We start from the raw sequence: 20641 nt of genomic DNA, 5'->3' as shown, positions 1-20641 counted from the left end.
GGTCAGCCGGGCGCAGCGCAGCTCCAAACAACACTCCAATTAACTCCACAAATGAAACAAACACACTCGAGGGGTGTGTCTCTAATTATGAATCACAATGACCGAGCTAAACCCGACCTGTTGGACACACACACTCACTGCTGTGAAGTGTTTTGATGCCTAAACCTGATATAACATGTCATGTATTAGATTTGGATGGAGCTTTAATTATCTAAATCATTTTTTCAAAATAAAACCAGACCAAGAGGTCATTTCCTCATGAGAGACAAATCATCGACTGCTCATGTTTAAGGGGGAAACAGCATCAACAGCTCTAATCAACAGTACAGTACATTACACAACAGCTTCAAGCATGATGGAGCTCAAAGTAGGTCCATTCAAAAGTGTTGGGTGGGTGGAGGGGAGGGATAAAAAAAATGTAAAAAAAGATTATCGAGGGCAGAAAAACAGCAAAACAAGTGCGGACTCATGGGAGGCTGAACAGCGGTGTAGTGGCTGTGTGATTGGTGATTAGCAGGTAGACCGCTGCCATGATTCACGTCCTTAAATTAGCAGCGTCAGACAAAACCCCACTGGGAGCAGCAGACTGGCAGGCAGGGGTGAGCTGAGGAGTTTAAATGAAGTGGTGGTAATCAGCTTCGAGTCTGAAGACCAGACCAGTAAGATCGGAGGGGCCTCTTCAAATGGAAAACTAAGGAGCTCTTAATGTAACCCAGTGACCCCCCCCCCCCGATAGGCTGCTGCAGAGGCCCTGACAGTGACTGACGGACTTTGGCATGGAGCTAATTATCGGGCCTGTCTGAGCATGTGAAGTAATGACTTGGATCAGAGATCTGAGGGCCAATAGCATGAGTAACTGTAGTTTTTTTTCATTTCTTTTTTCATTTCCCTCTGCCTGTGTGAGCCCAGCGAGGATGATGATGAGCCCGGCTGCGTTTCAGCACCGCGTCGCTGTCCACTCCTTCTAATCCACTCAGACTTTCCCTTTGAGGACGGTCACAGACTCCCTCAGAGCAGCTGGCTTCATACAAACACCCTGTGTGTTTGTTATCAAGGCAGCAGCACTAGACTAGAGAGAACTGTACGCTGCTCTAATCTGAAACATCTGTAACATAATATTCAGCACGGCGAGAAACCATGCAAGTTTCTCAGAAGGCGAAGCGCTCTCTTCCTCTTCTGCTCTCGTGGCAATCTGTACTCGGCCCAAAGTGCAGTGTTTGTATTTGTAAGACAGACAGAGATGATGATGTTCCACAAAATGTTCCAACAGCCCATTCCTCTAGTTTGTTTATGTTTTTAGCCAAGCTAACAAGCTAACGGCGGTGTACACACAGAAATAACACACACATACATGTGGACCAAATATTCCCATCCCCCAGAGGATGAATCCTGCAGCCTCCAATCCATCACTCTGACGCCACCAGCAGGTCAAACTCAGCAGATTCATACAGATGTTCATGGTCCTCAGAGGATAAAGATGAAAATACTTCATTATTCCGCCTCATTATTCCACATCATCGTCTTAGATTTATTATTCTTAGCATGCTGAGCGTAATGCACAGACTCCCATAATAACATCTTCTCACATGTCCGGGGGGGGGGGGGAGGGGGGGGGGGAGCTCAGCTGTGAGTCTGTTTTCCTGTGACTTCTACCATTTTAGTCTCAAACATCGAGCACACATTCAGCGCTGATACGTCCACAGGCAAGTTTGTCTCTTCTAAGCAGAAAAGGGCAGCAGTCCTCCCCATCTCTTGTGTATTTATCTACAGTATCCTGGTGTGCAGCGTGTCCAACAGCCCAGGGTATAGAGCTCACACCGATAACACATTTACACACAAATGCAACTATTTGCATACAATTCCACAATATTCCTCCAGTAGATTATAAGTTCATCTGTGCAGAAAAGTGTGTTTTTTCCCCCCTTTGTGTCTACTACTACTGTTACTACAACCTAACCTCCATCCATCCAGCTGATATTCCGAGTTGAGCCGTGGTGTGTGTCTGTGTGCAGGAGGCAGCTCTTGCTCTCGCTCTGAGGAAAACTCAGCATGCAGTGATGAAAGCAGGCCAGAGAACAACTAGCCGACAGATATAGGCTACACTCGTGCTGCTGACCGCTTTCCATCAGCAACACGGAGCTGAAGTTGAAGGTTGCCTGCGGCCAGGGCATCGCTCTGCTGCGTGCGTGTGTGCATCTATGTCTATGTGTGCGTAGCTGTGTGATGCTGGTGATGCTGATGTTGCCAAACCTCCGCGCACACGCGTCTCCTTTAAGGAGATGTTTGCATCAGCTGTGCAAATAAAATACGCGTAGCCCCCTACAATAAATAAACACAACAGATGATGTGTTTTCTTTTTTTTGTAGGCTATTGCTGTAAAAAATCTTACACCCTCGTGCTGTTTGGCCCCCGTGTCGAAACGAGGTTGTGCCCCGATGATTAAAACATGGCTGTGATGCGCTACGCTGTCAGATATCCAGTTTGCTCCGTATCCCCCAGCGCTCGTTGTAGCCATCCGACACATGAAAGCACCCCCCTTTGCACGGATCGTAGGATAGAAAGAGAAATAATAACTCACACGCTCCCGTTGATCGATCCATGGATGCCATCGCTCGGGAGGGTTGGGAGGCGGGGGCACACAGCACCCCCCAAAAAGCTTGTTTAAAAAAAAAAGAGGAGCGAGAGAGAGGGGGAGAGGCAGAGAGCCGCTGTGGTTGACGGTGGTGTCCAGTGGCCGGTGAAAGGCTGCTGGCCGCTTCCTCCTCCTCCTGAGCTCCTGAGGTATGAGGCACGGACGAGCACGCCTCCTGTAGCCGCTACTGTGCAGGACTGAGCATCACTCCGCGCACCGTGGAGCTCCACTAGTGTGGGATGATGATGTCGCGGGAATAGGAGCGTCAGTCTCTCCTTTTAAACGAGAACATCTATGTCTCCTGCCTGAGTCACCCTGCATTCATTTCAAGAGGGGGAGCCAAGGAAACACAGCTCCTATAGCGACTTGAAGAGGAAAAACACAAAGATTCATGCATAAAAAATAAATAAATAAATAAATCCTCTCACTGAAACATTTGACCCAAAATTAATTTCTAAGGAGGACAGGGAATGAGGGGGAAAGCTGCAAGTAAGCAGAGTGACGCGTATTTATAGCTCGTGCATGCAAACAAAATGCATGCAAACAGTTCGACAGCTTCCATTTAAAGACACATGGCTCAACCAGTGGCTGCAGCCTAAAGAGGAGGAGGAGGAGGAAACTCTTCACACCTTCTGTTTTCCAGACCGTGAAGAAAGATGTCTGTGTCACTGGAGACAGAGTCAGAGCGAGGAGGGAACACCATGATGGATCCAGGTCAATATCTGACTCCATCTTTGACCCTGATGTGAATGATTCTGCTCAGTGATCCACTTGTGTTCTGCACAAAACTGGAAACTCTTGTTTGATCGGTAAATGACTTTTAAACAGTAAATAAACGATGCATGCCTTTAATTTCACAGTTTGAATCTCAAAGGTGTGTTATTTATATAGCCTAACCAAAGTGTCCACATGTTGCACACTTGCAACTCTGTTGAGTTTGCTTGCATGAATCATTTTCTGCTCATTTCTATTAATTTTTGTATTTAAAATATAAATATTGTAACAGATAGATGAATGACATTTTTATTGGTCACTCAGAGAGTATAAACTCTCAATCAATCAAAACAAGAAGCATATACTTACCTACGTACAAACATATTATATGTATCACATATACACCTACACACACATAAATGCGTAGGTATATTATACATTCACATACATAGATACAAACATACATACATCTATCTTTTCATAAGTAATGATAATTGTATTACTGAATGCTCTCCATTGTTTGTTTATCCAAGAGCAAGTCTGTATTTATCTATCATCATGTAAATATTGGCACATTCTTACTGTATTTTAGTTCATCAGGTAATGTATTCCATAACTTCACGCCACAAACAGAAATTAACCTGCTTTTCATAACTGTATTGTAGATACTATATGATGCATACATACATAATCAAGGACACAGCTCATGAAACCACGTAAGACATTCAACAATAAAATATATATATACACATGGCTTAGTCACACTTTAGACACTTTTTCCTATAGATTAAATAATAAATTCACATAAAATGAACACACTTTATATGAAAAAACTATATTGCATTTGGTGGTGGGGTGCTGGCTCTGGTGTGCACATTAAAACACTGCAACACTGCAGATAGGAACATGAACGGTGGAGGTGAACTAAGTAAGTAGTGATGGTCAATGAAAATAAAAACATTACCCATCTCAGCATTGAACAAGCCATACTGAATGAGGTTACTTGAACTTAAACTTAATTAACGCATCCACACAGGCTCTAAGGTCAGAAATCAATACTGTATAATAACATTCAAATGACATGTACGCAATTCAAATCAATAAACAAAGGATGTAAGGTCAGTCCACTCACCGGTGTTTTTGTTCCTGCAAAGAGGTAAAGACAGGTCAAGGTCAGAGGGCTACCTATGGGTTATATAACTGTAGAGGTTGTGGAGTTTTGTGATGATAACACTTCATAAGACAGAATAATTTTGCATATAATGGGGGCATTTGGACATATGATATGCACATATGGACAAGACATATGTCATCAATATTTCACATGCGCTTTTTGAAGAGTTTCACCCTCAAGCCGTATCGAAACTGTATAAATAATCACGTCTTACACATTAGATTCAGTCCACTGCAGCTGGAACACATATGTGGTTATACTTCAAACTGCACAGTGATCTACAGCAGCTCCGCTTTCACATGTTGCATCATCAAATGTGACATTTCTGACTGATGGAGGCTTAACCAACATAGACTCTGAAGCCTGATGGAAGGAGGTGTTTTTCTAGAGGTGCAGAACATAGACGGTTTTATCCGTATATGTCAGTGAAGCAGCCTACTCATGCAAGATGTTACTTAACCCCTATGATCTTTCCAAGACTGAGTGCGTGAAGGCGTTTAGCTGCGCAGGAAGAGTCGCCAACCCTCGTCTGAGACACTGGATCTGATGATGCACTTCAGGGCTGAGCTGCTCCTGTGCAGCATCTTCAGATAGTAGCTACTGTAGGTGCACTGTCGGTGTCAGGCTTCCTGGGTGTGAGTGATGGATTCATGATGGATTTTATAACCACAGAGGCTCAGAGGGCCCCTGGGAGTCCAACTCTTAGTTTCCTCCATCGTCAGTGTGAGATGGCTCTTATCACACCGTTTCACAACTCTGCCCGTGCACTAATGGGGTGCTATTCCTGTGTAATAAGCCCAAGACAGCTGCATCATCGGAGAATTTGATGACACAATTATTACAAGGCTTAAGGAAACGAGAGGAGAGGAGAGGATTTGATGCTGTTCTATTTGCTTTCATTTATTTGTATTTTATAGTTTACTACAGATTATAGTGTGTATAAACCTCATTATAGTATGATGTGTATTACATTTGTTATTCAAACCTCTGCACTTTTAGAATATATATGTATTATTCACACATAAAACCCGCTGGAGTTGCATACTTGGACTTCGTGCATACATTTTCTTGCATAATTCATTTATAAAGTCTAATTGTGTCATAAATCACTGCTGTAGTTTCTTGTTTTTTTTTACCCAAAGAGTTAATCATCTGTCTTCTTAAACCCCGGCTTGTCTCGGTGCTGCTGTTACATGTCAACTTCCCCTCAGGGATCAATAAAGTCTTATCTTATGAAAGCATGCAGACGACAGCTCAGTGATGTGGATGAAGGCACACAAGCAGGCAGGCAAAAAGGCAGGAATCTATGTGTTGCTAAATGTGTGCATGTGTGTGTGTGTTTCCTGTGGAATAGGTTATATAGGGGGTCAGCTATAGCTATTAATCAATGAAGTGGTTGTTAAACTGTCTCTGTGTTCGGCAGCCTCATGTTGTTTCATGTGCAGCACTGAGGGGACAGTTGTGTGTTCATATTAACGGAAGTGACTCACACACTGAATTTTAATTGAGGACGTTCTTATCTGCATTGAAAACATGTTTTACTGGAAACTTCTAGTGTTTTGAACCAAAGACTTGGTCGGCTGTTACCGGGCTGAACCTGTCAGTCCAGTGAGTCCAGTATGTGACTGATGCAGGGGTGTTATAGTGATTTTCCATCAGGGGGCAGAGTGCACAACCATCACCCACTCTCCACACAGCCATACTTCAGTAAATAAATATCATACAGGAGGATGCATAAATCAGTATGAAAAATACATTTTTTTTATTGTCTCATAAACTGAATTCAAAGTTTGATTTTCTCTTGAAACATTTTTTAATATCAAATAAGCAAATTAGTAGCAAGTAAATTCATATTATGAGAATAGTACAGCTATTAATTCATAACACAGCTTCCAAGTTGATGTGTTGACAATTTAATCTTATGTTTGGTTTAAAACAAACAGGTTGGATAGACTTGTATGAAAATATAGGTCCCAAAGTAACACACCTGTCATACATATTTACCTCCTTTTTATCATTAGTGCAATTTAAAACCCCAATCTTATCCTATTTTACCACCAACTGCTCCTGTTTTTAATTGACTCATGTCACTGACTGTCAATTTATTTCTTACGTGATTCTTCTGTTACTTTTACTTTCCTCCAATACTGTATACCCGATATGTTGATTGTGTATACTATTTTGAATTATACTTCTTTGTCTCGGCTACATTGTAAATGACATTGCTCAGTATATTACCGAGTCTAAATAAAGGTTATGATAAAAAATTGGTTTACCTGTGATCAGTGCTGCAAAACTGCAAAATCTTCCATTAAGGCTAATTACATGAACCCACCTGCGCGTCCATATCTAGGAAGTATCATGAGCCGAACTTGAAGTCACAAAAGTTGCAGAAACATGAAATGCACTTGTTTCTATCTGCTTGCATATTGTGCACTGATTTCTTTTTATTTTGAGTATCGAACACCTTTTTGCGAAGTTACAGAAGAACTTGTGAGCACCACAGACATCACTGGCGTGGATGCAGACAAGAGTTTTCTGCAACGTGACCTTTGAAAGATTGTTCACTCTTAAGTTTCCTGTCTCTCATTATTCCTCCTCTTGTAAGTTTTTTTTCCCATTGTTCATCCAGCAGCTCCTCTCCGAGTGATTATAATGACCATTTAAAGCTCCATTCATGTGCTTGATTAGCAGAACGTCTTCTCTAATCTGTATTCACGTTAACTCCACCACCATCATGCATGAATGGGAAACTTCACACACTGTGAATGTTGTAATGATTACACAGGTCAGGTTTAGAATAGGTTTGATTAATTATTTGATGTTTTGATGTAATAACAAAGACTTGGAGTTCCAGTAAGAAGTGGATTTGATTTTAACATTCATCCTTCGTCGTATCTTGTGTGTGTCAGTGAGTCGGCGGCATTTAAGAGTCTGTGTCTCTCGCTGACCTGACCCCAGATCAGCCCATTGGGCCTTTCGACAGCTCCCCCCGGCCCCCCCTCCCTCCCCTCCCCTCCTCCCCTCAGGCCCCGACACAGACAGAGGAAATTTCCACTGGAGTTGTTGTTGGCCATTGGCTCTCGCTCTCCAGCTGATATGGCACCGAGTGAATGCACGACCATTTATGCCCGTTATGCCCCCGTTGTTGTTGACAGTGGGCAATAGGAGCTGACTGCTGGCAGGAATGTAAGCCGGGTGGAGAGCGGAAAAGTACTGGGGGGAGCCAACAGCAACCCCCCACCACAAACCCCCGTGCACCCCACCCCACCCCACCACTGACCAGCAGTGAAGCTCCCTCCACTGTCTCCAGGGCCATTCATTCAAAACAACTACCTGCAGTTGCACCTCAGTGATTCACAAGTGAAAGTACTCAAGAGTAATTGTTATTCAGGGATGTGTGATCTGACTTTTTCCCTCCCAAAGTCTATTCAGGCACCAAAACCCACTGATCCTGGGTATTGATCCGATACTGATTCCTCTCTCTTTCTCTTTCTCTTTCTCTTTCTCTCTCTTCTTTTTTGCACATTTAAAATCCATGTTTCACACACTGGACTCACCTCTGTGTGAAGTAAAATGACATCAGGGGAGTAACTGAACCATAAATGTGTTTTAAAATGGAAAACACTGCATTTCATGCTCAGTATGAGGATGTTTAACATCATTGGTGCACATGCGAATCTTTACTTTTCACATGAGGTAGCAGGCTGTATAGGCAAACATTAAAGGTAGGGGAGGAGATCTTTTTCTAGAGCATTTTTTTTTACTGGAATGCTTGAAATCCACTTCACACTCCGATAATGAAATGCTTTTTCTTTTCTACAAAAAAAGAAAAATATCAAACACCTGTGGAATGGACAATCCTGTAAAAACACCATCCAATCATTTTGAACGTCACGAACGAATTCATTGGATCGTGATCCGTCAGTCAAACTGCTATCTGCCCCTGCCTCCTCCTTCTGTGTGCACACTAATCACGTACAAGTTTATTCTTCAGCGATTAACGATACGGAAAAAGACGACACCAGTACCAGTTAATTTAATGAGACAGTTGCAGAAACGAATGAAAAAGTTCATGTGCTCTGGAAAAAAGACTTTTGAATTGTGTATTTTCAAAATGTAGCCTGCTCAAACTGTTTGTTCAGCATCTCCTACTCTACCGTTAATTAATAACTTAATACATTTTTTTCCCCCTGGCCTGCATTCAGTCTCCTGTGGTCAGACATAAATGAGTCTCTGTGGGTAAGAAACCGAAGCTTTCTCTCTCCTAGCAGGAGTTCCTGATTCATTTTTGGCTTCTGCTATAAGGACACATCCGCCTGAAGGACAACATATTTTTACCGTGACTGGCAGATTTAAAATGTGTTGCAGTGACAAGTGACAAGTTCTTATGTGGGCTCATAAGTATTTTAAACCAGTCCAGACCACACTGCAAGCAAAACATAAAAACACATGCTGGCATTTTGGGTGGACGGCGGGCGGCCTATATATAAAAAAAACTGATAAACTAACGCTCCAGATGGATCAAGATCGAATCCTGTTGGAGCACGGATGTAAGATGATGTAGTACAACAAGGAGTAAAAGAGCAAACAAATGTCATTTGAAAACAATATGACTAATACTTGTTTTGATTTGGTGAAGCAGGGACCAGCTGATTATCTGCTGGGAGCTGGCGAAGCTGAAATGAGCCGTGACATTTCGCGGAGCTGATTTCTGACATTTTGCTGCAATAATACTCTACGTTTTTTTTCTCTCTCTCTCTCTTTCTCTTTCTTTTGCTTCCCCCATTCAACTACAAAATGTGTAAACTGATGTTTTGATGGTGAGGCAAGCCTCTGCTGCACGGCCTCGGCTTTATAACGACAATCCCAACTGTACTGACACAGCCGACAGTTATGTAATGGGAGATTTGACCAGGACACTGTGTTCCCTGACAAAGGCATTTTCTATTCAAACTCATTGGTGTCAAGCTTCCGGGGGGAATCATTCACAGAGGGTGAACTTCAGTCCATCAGGACAGGAGGACATAAACAAGGAGCAGCGGCGTTATCACCCAGATGTGGATGTAGGTGGACAACATGTTATTATGATATAATAATGAGGCTAAAAGTTAAGGTCATGTTCTATCTAATAACGCACGTAGCCTGGTTACCTGCTGGCTACCGCCTCCTCTGACCTCACCTATATTCATCTATTAGCTGTTAGCTTTCACTTTTCTGTTGCCATTCAACTTAAAAAGCATAAATACTAAACTGTTTCTTAACTTTAAAAGCAAAAAGAGGAGACTAATTCCTGAAAATCCTCATTTTACGATGGTGAAATAAGCCACATAAGCCACATTAAAGCAGGTTTTATGACGACGGCAGCTGCCTGCGGCCCTGTGGTCACAGATAGAGAGCTGGAGAGAGTTAACAAGGGGTCTGAGGACAAAAGGCCGTTTTATGCTGTAAAGATTGTAAATCTCTCTGACACAGATTTAGGCACAGAGGATAAAACACAAGCCCGGTTGTTTTCACATGATGTGTTGTGTCCCCTCTGGAGACACAACACATTCACACAAAAAAAACACATAGCCTATACCCCAGCTGGTTTGTGGTTTGTGGTGTGGATGGGACACCCCACACACCAACACACACTCTTACACACACCCCTGTCTGTCCGTGTGTGCGTGTGTGTGTGTGTGAGCAGGTGAAATCACACCTGCTGCTGATGGCACATCTGCACCTGCAGCTGGAAACACAGGTTGACCAGATTACTGATATTATGATAGCTGATAATAATGATAGGCTAATGTGTCAGCAAATGCAACATTTATTTTGAAAAGCATCCTGCAGACTTAGATAATAAAAAACAAAGTAGATGTTTAAGTTTTACTAACATGTAACTATGTTATAAATAAAATCCATTCATTTTTTTTAATTTAAAAGATAAATTAAGATATATTTTGTTATTTTCTCTCATGAAATTAACATTTTTAAACCAACTTACTTAAGGACATGCTGTGAATGTAATAAATGGCTGTAACATTAGTGTCTGTATCAAACACGAGGTCATGGATGCACGAGGTCATGGCTGTTTGTCCCTACATCACCTTTTGCACAACCATCCAAACCATAAAGGACAAATTCCTCCTGAGGGAGATTCCTGTCTGGGAGCACCCAAAACTTCACTAGACCCGCCCCCTCCGATGATTTCTATTGGCCAATCTGGGAGGTAAATAACAGAGATCCTGCCCTCTGATTGGCTGGGAGCTCAGTGGAGGAGGGGGTTTGTGTTTGCAGCGGATACCTCCCTTGTTTTCATTCGACTGCATGATAACAGGATCGGCCAGAGTCAGACTGAACGTCGTGGTCGCCGAGAGGACCCTCCAACACTGAACAGCAATAATGAAGTTCGTTCGCTTTATAATGAAAAACGCCGCCTTGGCCAGCGTGCCCAAACACATCGAGCATTTCTCCAAGTTCTCCCCCTCGCCGCTCTCCATGAAGCAATTCATCGACTTCGGTGAGTAATTGATCAGCGATTGACTGACTGGTGTTTTCTGGTGCAGCAGCTGGCTATGTTGTGGTGGTGGTGGACGGTGGGAGCTGCTTCGGTCTGATTCAAAATGCACAACAGCACGATTGTATGTGAACATCGTGACAACGTAAAATCGTGAACATCTGCCGTGAGCAGGCCGAGCTACAGCGGCGGTGGCTGGCTCTGGGTCTGGGTGTGCAGTGTGCATGCTGCTGCTCACACACAGCACCAGAGTTGCATCAGATCTGAGGACAGCTCAGGCTGCACTGTGTGGGGCCCTGTGATAGAAACACACTGACATACATTGCTCCTGATTATTTATTATCACTGAAGTCTTATAAATCACGTATCATACAGAAGTGCAGAGGAATTCATGTAGAGTTTACATTAGTCATTGCTTGAATTAAGTTTACACTTTTGTTTCACGTTATTTGGGTTTGAACTAATGATTATTCTCATTTCATGTTAATCCAATCAAGTGTTTGAACAAAATGCCCATCAGTTTCTCTGAATATCTTTCAAGTCTGCAAACTTTAACAGTATAAAACCTGAAAAACTAAAGTGTAATACAAGGCTGCTGCGACTTGATCAGCATTCTGGTCCAATTTTGAATGATCTTATTATCATTTCAGCCTGTAAAATGTCGGAAAATTGTTTTTCAAAATCTGATCTGCTGGTTAAAATTCAACAAAGAGTGCAAAAACTTAAATATGTTAAATTTACTATCAAGAAAGAAGCTGTAAACAGTGTTTCTTTGCCATATCTCACTTGAAAAATGAGTAACCGATCAATTTCTTGCCAATCAGCTTATCAATGAAGGGCTTCATCTGAGCTCTGATCAATATTCTCTCTGTGTTGTGTTCAGGTTCCATCAACGCCTGCGAGAAGACATCGTTTGTGTTTCTGAGACAGGAGCTTCCTGTCAGACTTTCAAACATCATGAAGGAGATCAACCTCCTGCCCGACAGACTGCTCACAACTCGGTCTGTGCAAATGGTGCAGAGCTGGTGAGTCCAACCTGGAAAGAACCAGATGTGGCCTGCGTGATGTTGTTGTGTGTGGACCGAGTTATGTAACATCTGTACTCTGCTCATAGTGTTCTTGTGAAACAGGAACCTCCTTAGAGGAAAAAAGGGGGGAGTGAGAAGTTGAGACTTGTATCTAACCCTATATGATGATCCATTAAATACCTGAAATGTGACGCCAGCCAAGTCTCATCCATGTATGTGCTGGTGCTGGCTTGTTTACTGCAGTTCATATTCGCAGTGTGTCAACGTCATGCTTAGGATTACAAAAGCAGCCTTTGACCAAGTTGTACTCCTTCCAACTGGCTGGGTGTGTGTGTGTGTGTGTGTGTGTGGAGGTGGAGGGGGTTGGGGCGCGGGAGCTCAGTTGTGAACTCTCCCCTAGATTCACGTCACACAGAGTCACGTGACCTTGTTTTCACCGTGCTCTGCTTCTGCTGCTTTCCTATATGCAAGGAAGGAATGCAAGACCAAGACCAAAAATACTTTCCCAGTCAGATCCCAGTCTTGTGAGGTCATGCTCCGCGTTGGACAACATGTTTATGTGTGTTTTATCTCTCATTTCACCAGGTACATCCAGAGTTTAATGGAGATCCTTGAATTCCTTGACGCAAACCCCGATGACCACAGAGTCCTGGATGAGTAAGTGTCGAATATTAATGAGACACAGCAGCCCAGTGATGCACATTTGGTGTAATTTGTCTGATCATATCGGATCCTTTTTTTTTAACGATTCTCCGTGTCCCGTCCTCTGCAGGTTCGTGGACGCCTTAGTCACCATCAGAAACAGGCACAACGATGTAGTGCCAACCATGGCCCAGGGCATCATCGAATACAAAGAGGCCTTCCCCCATGACCCAGTAACCAACCAGAACATCCAGTATTTTCTGGACCGCTTCTACATGAGCCGCATCTCAATCCGCATGCTCATCAACCAGCACAGTGAGTCGCCTCGGGGACGCTCTGATCAATTTACTGCAGTTTATGTGCAAAAATGATTGTGTTCAGACTAAACAAACCTTCTTTAGAGTTTTGTTTTTGTTCTTTTCCTCATGAAATTGATATCGTCCGATGAGGCCTTGCTGTATTATTATGCTCAATCTTCTGCTCGACACACACAGGGGAAAGAAAATCTACCCTGGAAAATCATTAAAAGCAAATTATATTGTTATACAGTGAGAAAATGCTACTAACACTGCTTATACAGTGTATATATTGTAGCTGTCTTACCTCACAGGCTGCATAACAGATAATAAATCCTATTTTTCATTTACATTGACTCCAGTAACACACTCTTCTATACTTAACTACTTAACTTAATGTTTATTTTTTTGTTCCTTGTTCTCTGCAGCTCTTATTTTCGACGGTACAACCAACCCTGTCCACCCCAACACCATCGGCAGCATCGACCCCCACTGTGAAGTCATAGATGTAGTCCAAGGTAAATATGGAAGCACCGATAACAGTTTAAGTTTGAAGTTTTGATGTGTTAAAATGATTTGCTTTGTAATTTTAGAGGGAAATTTTCTCACCCTTAGTTGTTATTGTGTTGTTTACTGTGACTGTTGTGTGACATTATTACCTCGTGCTTTTTTCTCAGATGCCTTCCACAGCGCCAAGATGCTGTGTGACCAGTACTATCTCTGCTCACCTGACCTGATACTGCAGGAGATGAACAGTAAGTTTACTTTGATTTAATCTGGCAGGTTAAACACAAACCCACTTTTTGTTTTTACTCGTCATGCCGACACAAGCCCAGGGGGTGGTGAAGCATCCTCATAATCCTGTTGAAGAGATTTAAATGAAGAGCAAACACAGCCAAGCCTTCTGCGTGCGTGTGTGTATATACATACAGTACAAGCCATCGTATGTAAATTATCATTCAGCCAGATGGACCTGATGGGGCTCTAATTATAGCAGCGAGGCTGAAGTAATGGCTCAGTGTGGCCCCGGCTGACTGCATCAGACAATATTGACACATGGCAGACCCTCTTCTCTCCATCCACACAAAACTGTACAGCTACAGCAGAGCAGAGCACAATAACTACCACTGATTGAGCATGAATTTGAAAGGTTATAGTTACAACTTTTTCATCAAAACAGTTCATTTTTCAAAATCTTACACACACAGAACGCCTAGAGGGCTGCAGAATAAAAGTATTAATTTTACTGAAAAAAAATGTATAGTATAGAAATAATTGTTTTATAAATTTTGACGGGTCCAAAATATATAAATATTTACATCTGGTTACGTTGGCAACGTTGACGAACAGCATTAGCCGCGGAGCTCAGGGGTTGCAAGATCGTGATAGCTCTGTGGAGAAAATGGCATCGTGCTAATGCTAATGCTAATGCTAACTAACGGTCAGCCGGTAGCTACTGTAACATTTCTGGTGCAGGCGTGATGCTGTGGGTTTGTCGGGTTTGTCTGCGGGTGAGTTAGTGTGAAATGATTCAGATGTGTTTCCAGTCCGCCGTCAACACCGGAGCTGCTGCTCGTTAAATACGGTTAGCGTTAGCTTAGCTTTAGCTACTAGCCGCTCCCTTTAGGCGTTACTGAGCGAGAGCGGGCGAGTGTGAGTGCGACACTTACTGGCCAGGAGGAATTAAACTCATAGCTAACGCCTTTAAATAAAGTGAATGAAATTAAGATACTTTTCCCCCCCTTTCTTATGCAGATAAGAAGAAGAGCCACTCAATAAGCATTGTGTACGTGCCCTCTCATCTTTATCACATGCTGTTTGAGCTCTTTAAGGTATGATATCACACTCAAAAGTTTAATTATTCTAACATCAACTTTAAATTGAGTTTTATTACATTGCCCTTTCTTCTTTTGACCTTTGTTTGCAGAACGCTATGAGGGCCACAATTGAGACTCATGAGAACAGCAACAACCTCCCACCCATTAAAGTGATGGTGTCTCTGGGAGGAGAGGACATGTCAATCAAGGTGAGTTACAGCTGCTTAAGACAGATGAATAATGTAGGCCTACGCTGGTTATTTTGGGACATAAAGATAGCGCTGATCAAACTGTCCACAGCGTACAACACTGTCCTATCTATAGAGCCGCAGAAAAACAGCAGCAGAGTCCGTGCTCGGCTCCTCCCTTCGGTCTTTATGGTGTGGACTTTGTTTTGTGTAGGCGTGTGTGTTTGTGCAGGCGCCTCCACCAGTTTCCTCCCATAATGTTCACATACTGGAAGCAGGTGGTTCAGAAATTCAATGGGAATGTGGGTGTGTCTTTATAAGTTTAAGCTGAGTGTGAACCAGGACACATTTAGCAGGTTTAATGACGTCAGTAAAGATTAGAAAAAATAATGTTTTTGCATAAGTGGACTAATAACTGTGCCTTTTGATTTTTTTTAAGCTAAAAGTCTCACTTTTTTTTTTACTTCTGTAGTCGCCACCCAAATCTTTCTGTAAATCTGTTATGTAACACGTTTTTCACCCTCAATTAAACTCATCGCCCACTGGCAAACTAAGCTATTAAGCTCTGATAAGATTAGCTACATGGGCTGTGCGCCTTCAGATTCATAGAGCCTTTAAAACCTTGTCTTAATGCCAGTGTGTTACTAAGACGTTTTGTCACCCAGACATCTGGCAACTAGTGAAAGTGCCAGACAATATGCTGCGGCACAGAGTTTTATAAAGAGTAAATAATTAGTAATATGTTTTTTTTTCTTTTAAAGGTGGATTAGTAAGGATTAGACTCAGTTCCGTTTAGTTTTAATGTCTTTCAGCTCATTGTTTTGGTTTTACTGCTCACAACTTAAATGTTTTATCTCAGTTTTAATCTCTTTCCAACATTTTCCTGTTGGTATGGTACCATCAGTATTGTGATTTCCTGATTTTACTGCAAATAAAACCTCCAGTTTCCCACGATATTATTATAAATTGCGATATTTTAGCTTGAGATATTACATTTTCTCCCGGGCCTACACTGTTTTCACCAGAAACCTTTGACACACAGGCCCCAACCTTGACATCATGTGGTGCAAACAAACACGAAGCGACTTAGTTTCCCATCCTTGAGTTGAGGCCAAGTGTTGGTGAAAGATAAGCACTAGTCTGCTGGCATCACCTGCACCTTTTTTCATGCACGTATACCCTCTCTCCGTCTGTGTCTTACACCTCTATTTCTGTCCCTGCCTGTAGGTGAGCGACACGGGCGGCGGTGTCCCATTTCGTAGGCTCGAGAACCTGTTCAGCTACATGTACTCCACCGCTCCCGCTCCACAGATAGGAGACCACACACGGCCTCCGCTGGTAAGAAGAGGTTTCACTTATTAATGCATTCGCACTTTGTAACAAAATTGTAAATTGCACCATTTGCCATTTGGATAAACTGTTGTGCAGCCCACGGGCGTCGAAACGCTCATTTAGCCTCGTATTCAAGCTCCGCTGTTTAAAGTTTAAAATCCTGGCATCATTCTTTCCCTCAAAAAATGAATGATCTACAATGCACAAAGCAAACTTGACAAAAGACCTGTCTGTTCCATGGGAAGCGCTGCTGCTTGCAGTGTGACACAGAACAAATCCTTCTTAAACCCTTCATCTCCTCTGTCTGTCGTCGTTGTGCACAGGCTGGCTTCGGCTACGGTCTGCCCATCTCTCGTCTCTACGCCAAGTACTTCCAGGGGGATCTGCAGCTCTACTCCATGGAGGGCCACGGCACAGATGCTGTCATCTACTTGAAGGTACGTCCTGACGTGGCGGTCCGGGCATGAAACTGTGACAAGATGCCAAGAGTTTGAAAGTCCGCTGCACATAGCAGAATGAGAGAGGGAAAGAGAGACAGTTGGCTTGTGACATGTCTTTGTGAAACACCAACCAAACTCTGTGCAGCTTCCTCAGGTGAGACGGGCCATTGACATCTTATCTTCTCCTTCCTCCAGGCGCTGTCCACAGACTCCGTCGAGAGGCTGCCAGTCTACAACAAAACCGCGCTGAAGAACTACAAAATGTGCCAGGAGGCCGACGACTGGTGCATACCCAGTAAAGAGCCCCTGGATCTGAGCATCTATAAGGTAGCCAAGTGAAAGAAGAAAAGAAAAAGAAAAAACAACAGTCGTGCGGCTCTGGTGCCTTCACCCCACAAAGCTTCCAGAGTAACTGTCTTCATGCTCCCATGTCTTCATCTTCCAAGGCAGATGGGTACAGTCTGGACTTAGCAGTAGCATGTTCATGCTGTTTCCAGTCCCTCCTGTCCTTCTGGGTCATCCATGAGAAAGTAGACAAATAGAAAAACAGCTACTAACAGAGAACACTTGTCTCAAACATCTCCGAGGGGCGGGCAGTCGGGCGGGCGGAGTGGTGGTGGTGGTGGTGGGTGTCGACATCAACCAAGATGGCGTGTCACCCGAGCCTTACAGTAGCAGCAACTTCACCCAAAGGCGTGTTTCATTGAAAGTACTTGAACTATTTAAACTAATACTACCAGTTGCACCTTGTTAAATTTAAAGTACTGTAATAATGTGGAGTCTCTAGGTTTGAACAAACGTTTGACTTTTTGAAGTTGAGTGAGTTTTGTGCTTTCTGCGTGGACATTTGCAGCAGCGGTGGCGACAGCGGCTTTTTTTTTTTTTTGCGACATTTCACTCTTGTCTGTGATAAGATACAGTGTTATCTTAACATCCATTTCCTTTGGACCAGGCTGAATGTAATCCACTCCTCTGTGCATTAATTATCATTAATTACAGAGATAAAGAGTATTATATGATGAGGTAGGAGGAACTGCAGCTCTGTGGGGCCGAAGTTCTCTCTGATGTAACACATTTCACAGGAGTAGAGGTCTTAATGGGTCCATAGATTTGCACCCAAACCCAGAACTGAACCAAACCAGTGAAATCTGGATCTAACTGTACCTCTGTCTGCCAATGACATCACTCAACTAATATTTAACAGAGCATCTCGGCTCTCTCATGCTAACGTTATGACAACGTTGTAATAATATACACACAATCACTGGGTAGTACACATCATGTTAAACAGACCCAAGACCAGCTGTAATAAATAAAAATGGGAACTGACCAGGAACTGTGCAGCAGACCCTGGGTCAGATATTGGGCCTTAGAGTTCGGGTGCACCCATGAAGACCTCTAGCCTTTTTTTTTTTTTTTGCAGATTTCAATGGAGGCCAATGTTATTATTAAAACCCCCAGAAGGCAGTTTAATGTCATGTTTGAGTTGTGTACCAGTCTGAGGTCAGTCTGGGATCGTTAATGACGCTGTGCCATATAAGGACAAAAATGCCCTGGGTCCATACGTGTTTTCTTTTGTATTATATTTATCTTAATCATCACAGTATGTATGTAAAAGGTTGATTTTTATAGCGACACTTTTGTGACAGAAATGATTGTATATACTGTAAATATAAGACGAATAATAATAATAATAAATAAATAAAAAAAAGAACAAATTTAATCACAGAACTCTCCTTGTTGTTATTGTATGTGTGTCATTTGATGCCCTCGGTGTGGGATTAGAGACCAGCAGTCAACAGGGTACAGACGGGCGGGGGGATTATATGAGTCAGAGGTGGAGAGTTTTCATCTCGCTGTCACAGGATCTGTTGTCAAGGTGGATGAGATCATGTTCAGGCAGCTCTGACCCTGCAGCCAACTCAGCACCGCACCGCACTCTCAGGCATGACTAAACCGCGCACAGCTGCGTAACTGGACACAGGAAGATGGATGTCGGGAGGGGTTTCCACTCCACTGGTGGGTACAAAGCGTTCTGCTGCTGCTGCTGCTGCCAGTAAATGACGAGCTTGATCATCACACTGCCTTCAGAAACTTGCTGTACTTTGGTCCAGAGCCCAGTCAGACAGAGGTCGGCACCGGGAAGCATCCAGTCAGTCACGGTCCTGCAGTCTTTTAGATCAGAGGGCATGATGTGAAACTCATACAGAGCTCTAATAATAAACTCTAAAGTCTTCTGGCTTCATGTGTCATGTTTTTTTTTTGTTATGCCTTGATGACTTTTTATGTTTTTTGGCGGGTTGTGTGTCCGTCCATCTCATTCTCATGCGTGTGATGTCTCTGTAGAGCCAAGAGGGAATTTTTTCTTCTTCAGATTTGTCAGAAATATTCACTTGAGCTCAGGAATGAGAGTGATTCAGTTTCAGCGGCCAAAGGTGAAAGGTCAAAGATCACAGTGACAGTTTGGAGCCTTATTCTGGATGGTTCAGTTTTACGTGTTCTCCGGCTTGGCTCATTCTGACTTATTCTGATTTTGTTTGTTGGTTTTCAGCTGTTTTTTGATTGGTTGTTAGGTATTTGTTACTGGTATGTTGTTTTTTTAGGTGTATTAATTGATTTGCAGACATGTTCTGATTGATTGAGACACATTGCTACAAACCAACCAAACACAATCAGCATCGTCATTTTTCACTCTTTACCTATAATTTCACTGTAGTGTGACAGATGTAAAGCAGTGGGGGGCGCTCTGTCTGTATTGATTATCTGAATCAATGATTCTGAGGTGATACAAAAACATTCCTGCAGCAGAAATCTGACTTTAATCTAAATGTTGCTCATCGTTGTGAAACAAGAACCAACATGGCTTTTGCAGCTTGTGAGAGAAGGTCAGAAGTAAACGTGTGTTTGCTGCTTTTAAAGGGATAGGGATACAACATTTTGGCAAATTGGCCCATTGCCATAATCCCTATAGTTTTAGGAGGAAGTTTGTTATCTCATAGCGTGGTGAATGTGCAGGTCACAACTTGTCCACCAGAGCGTTTTGGAGTTGTTGTTGAATTGTGTATTTGATGAGTTTGATGAGGGAAACCAAGAAATCCCATTAGCCTCTGAAGCGTAACTCTGAGCAGCTCGCAGCTCTGCTCCGCCGTTCTAAAAACTGTTTGCACTGACAATTAAAGGCAACGAACCTACTCCTAAAACTATAGGGATTATGGCAATGGGCCAATTTGCCAAAATGTTGAACTATCCCTTTCATCTAAATGTGGCTCATCATTGTGAAACAAGAACCAACATGGCTTTTGCAGCTTGTGAGAGAGGGTCAGAAGTAGATGTGTGTTTGCTGCTTTTAAGGTTCAAAACCCAAAGGTTGGAAATCACTCCTCTGAAGTGGGGAGGGGTTAAATCCAATAAACCTGAAGCTGAGGTTGCAGGTTTTTGGGCTCTTCAGAGTCTGGACTGTGTGAACCAGGAGCCATAAAACAACTTCTGATGACTGTATTGATCACAGTCAGGAGACCACTTCCAACAAACTGGAAAATCCTCCTCTAGTCCGATTGGTTTCTTGAGGAGATCAGAGCTGTTTCACCTTTTACTGATAAAACTGTTTAAAATCGTTCAAATGAAACTTTGTTTACAGTGTTTAAAATAGTTTGCTATGTTATGTTTTCCTCTCTAACTTCCTCCACATCATGTGCACTGTTAGCTGATATGCTCTAAGTGCACATGATGCAGTAGTACATGTAATCTGGCTCTAGGTTTTTTTTTTATCCTGGGATGCCGATGTGTTTACATTGATGAACGTAATGTCCTACGGGTGGCAGCTGTCAAGTGGAGCATTTCTAACCGTCAGTGCTGTGCGTATGTGAGCAAACAGGG

General features: G+C 42.9%; 1 protein-coding gene across 1 annotated transcript; it reads left to right on the top strand.

Annotated features, from left to right (window-relative positions):
* Positions 1–10814: 10814 nt before the first annotated feature.
* Positions 10815–18488, top strand: pdk2a (pyruvate dehydrogenase kinase 2a). Its single transcript, XM_083994342.1, has 11 exons — positions 10815–11025; positions 11906–12047; positions 12636–12707; positions 12823–13007; positions 13417–13506; positions 13666–13743; positions 14744–14820; positions 14916–15014; positions 16221–16331; positions 16649–16762; positions 16961–18488. Exons 1-11 carry the CDS (start codon positions 10908–10910, stop codon positions 17102–17104), a joined length of 1230 nt encoding a protein of 409 aa, XP_083850468.1. The 5' UTR covers positions 10815–10907; the 3' UTR covers positions 17105–18488.
* The last annotated feature ends 2153 nt before the right edge of the window (positions 18489–20641 follow it).

Source organism: Trachurus trachurus, assembly GCF_905171665.1.
Source record: "Trachurus trachurus genome assembly, chromosome: 19".
Taxonomy (NCBI): domain Eukaryota; kingdom Metazoa; phylum Chordata; class Actinopteri; order Carangiformes; family Carangidae; genus Trachurus; species Trachurus trachurus.
Note: the sequence above shows the minus strand (reverse complement) of the source record. Positions and strands in the feature narration are given on the sequence as shown.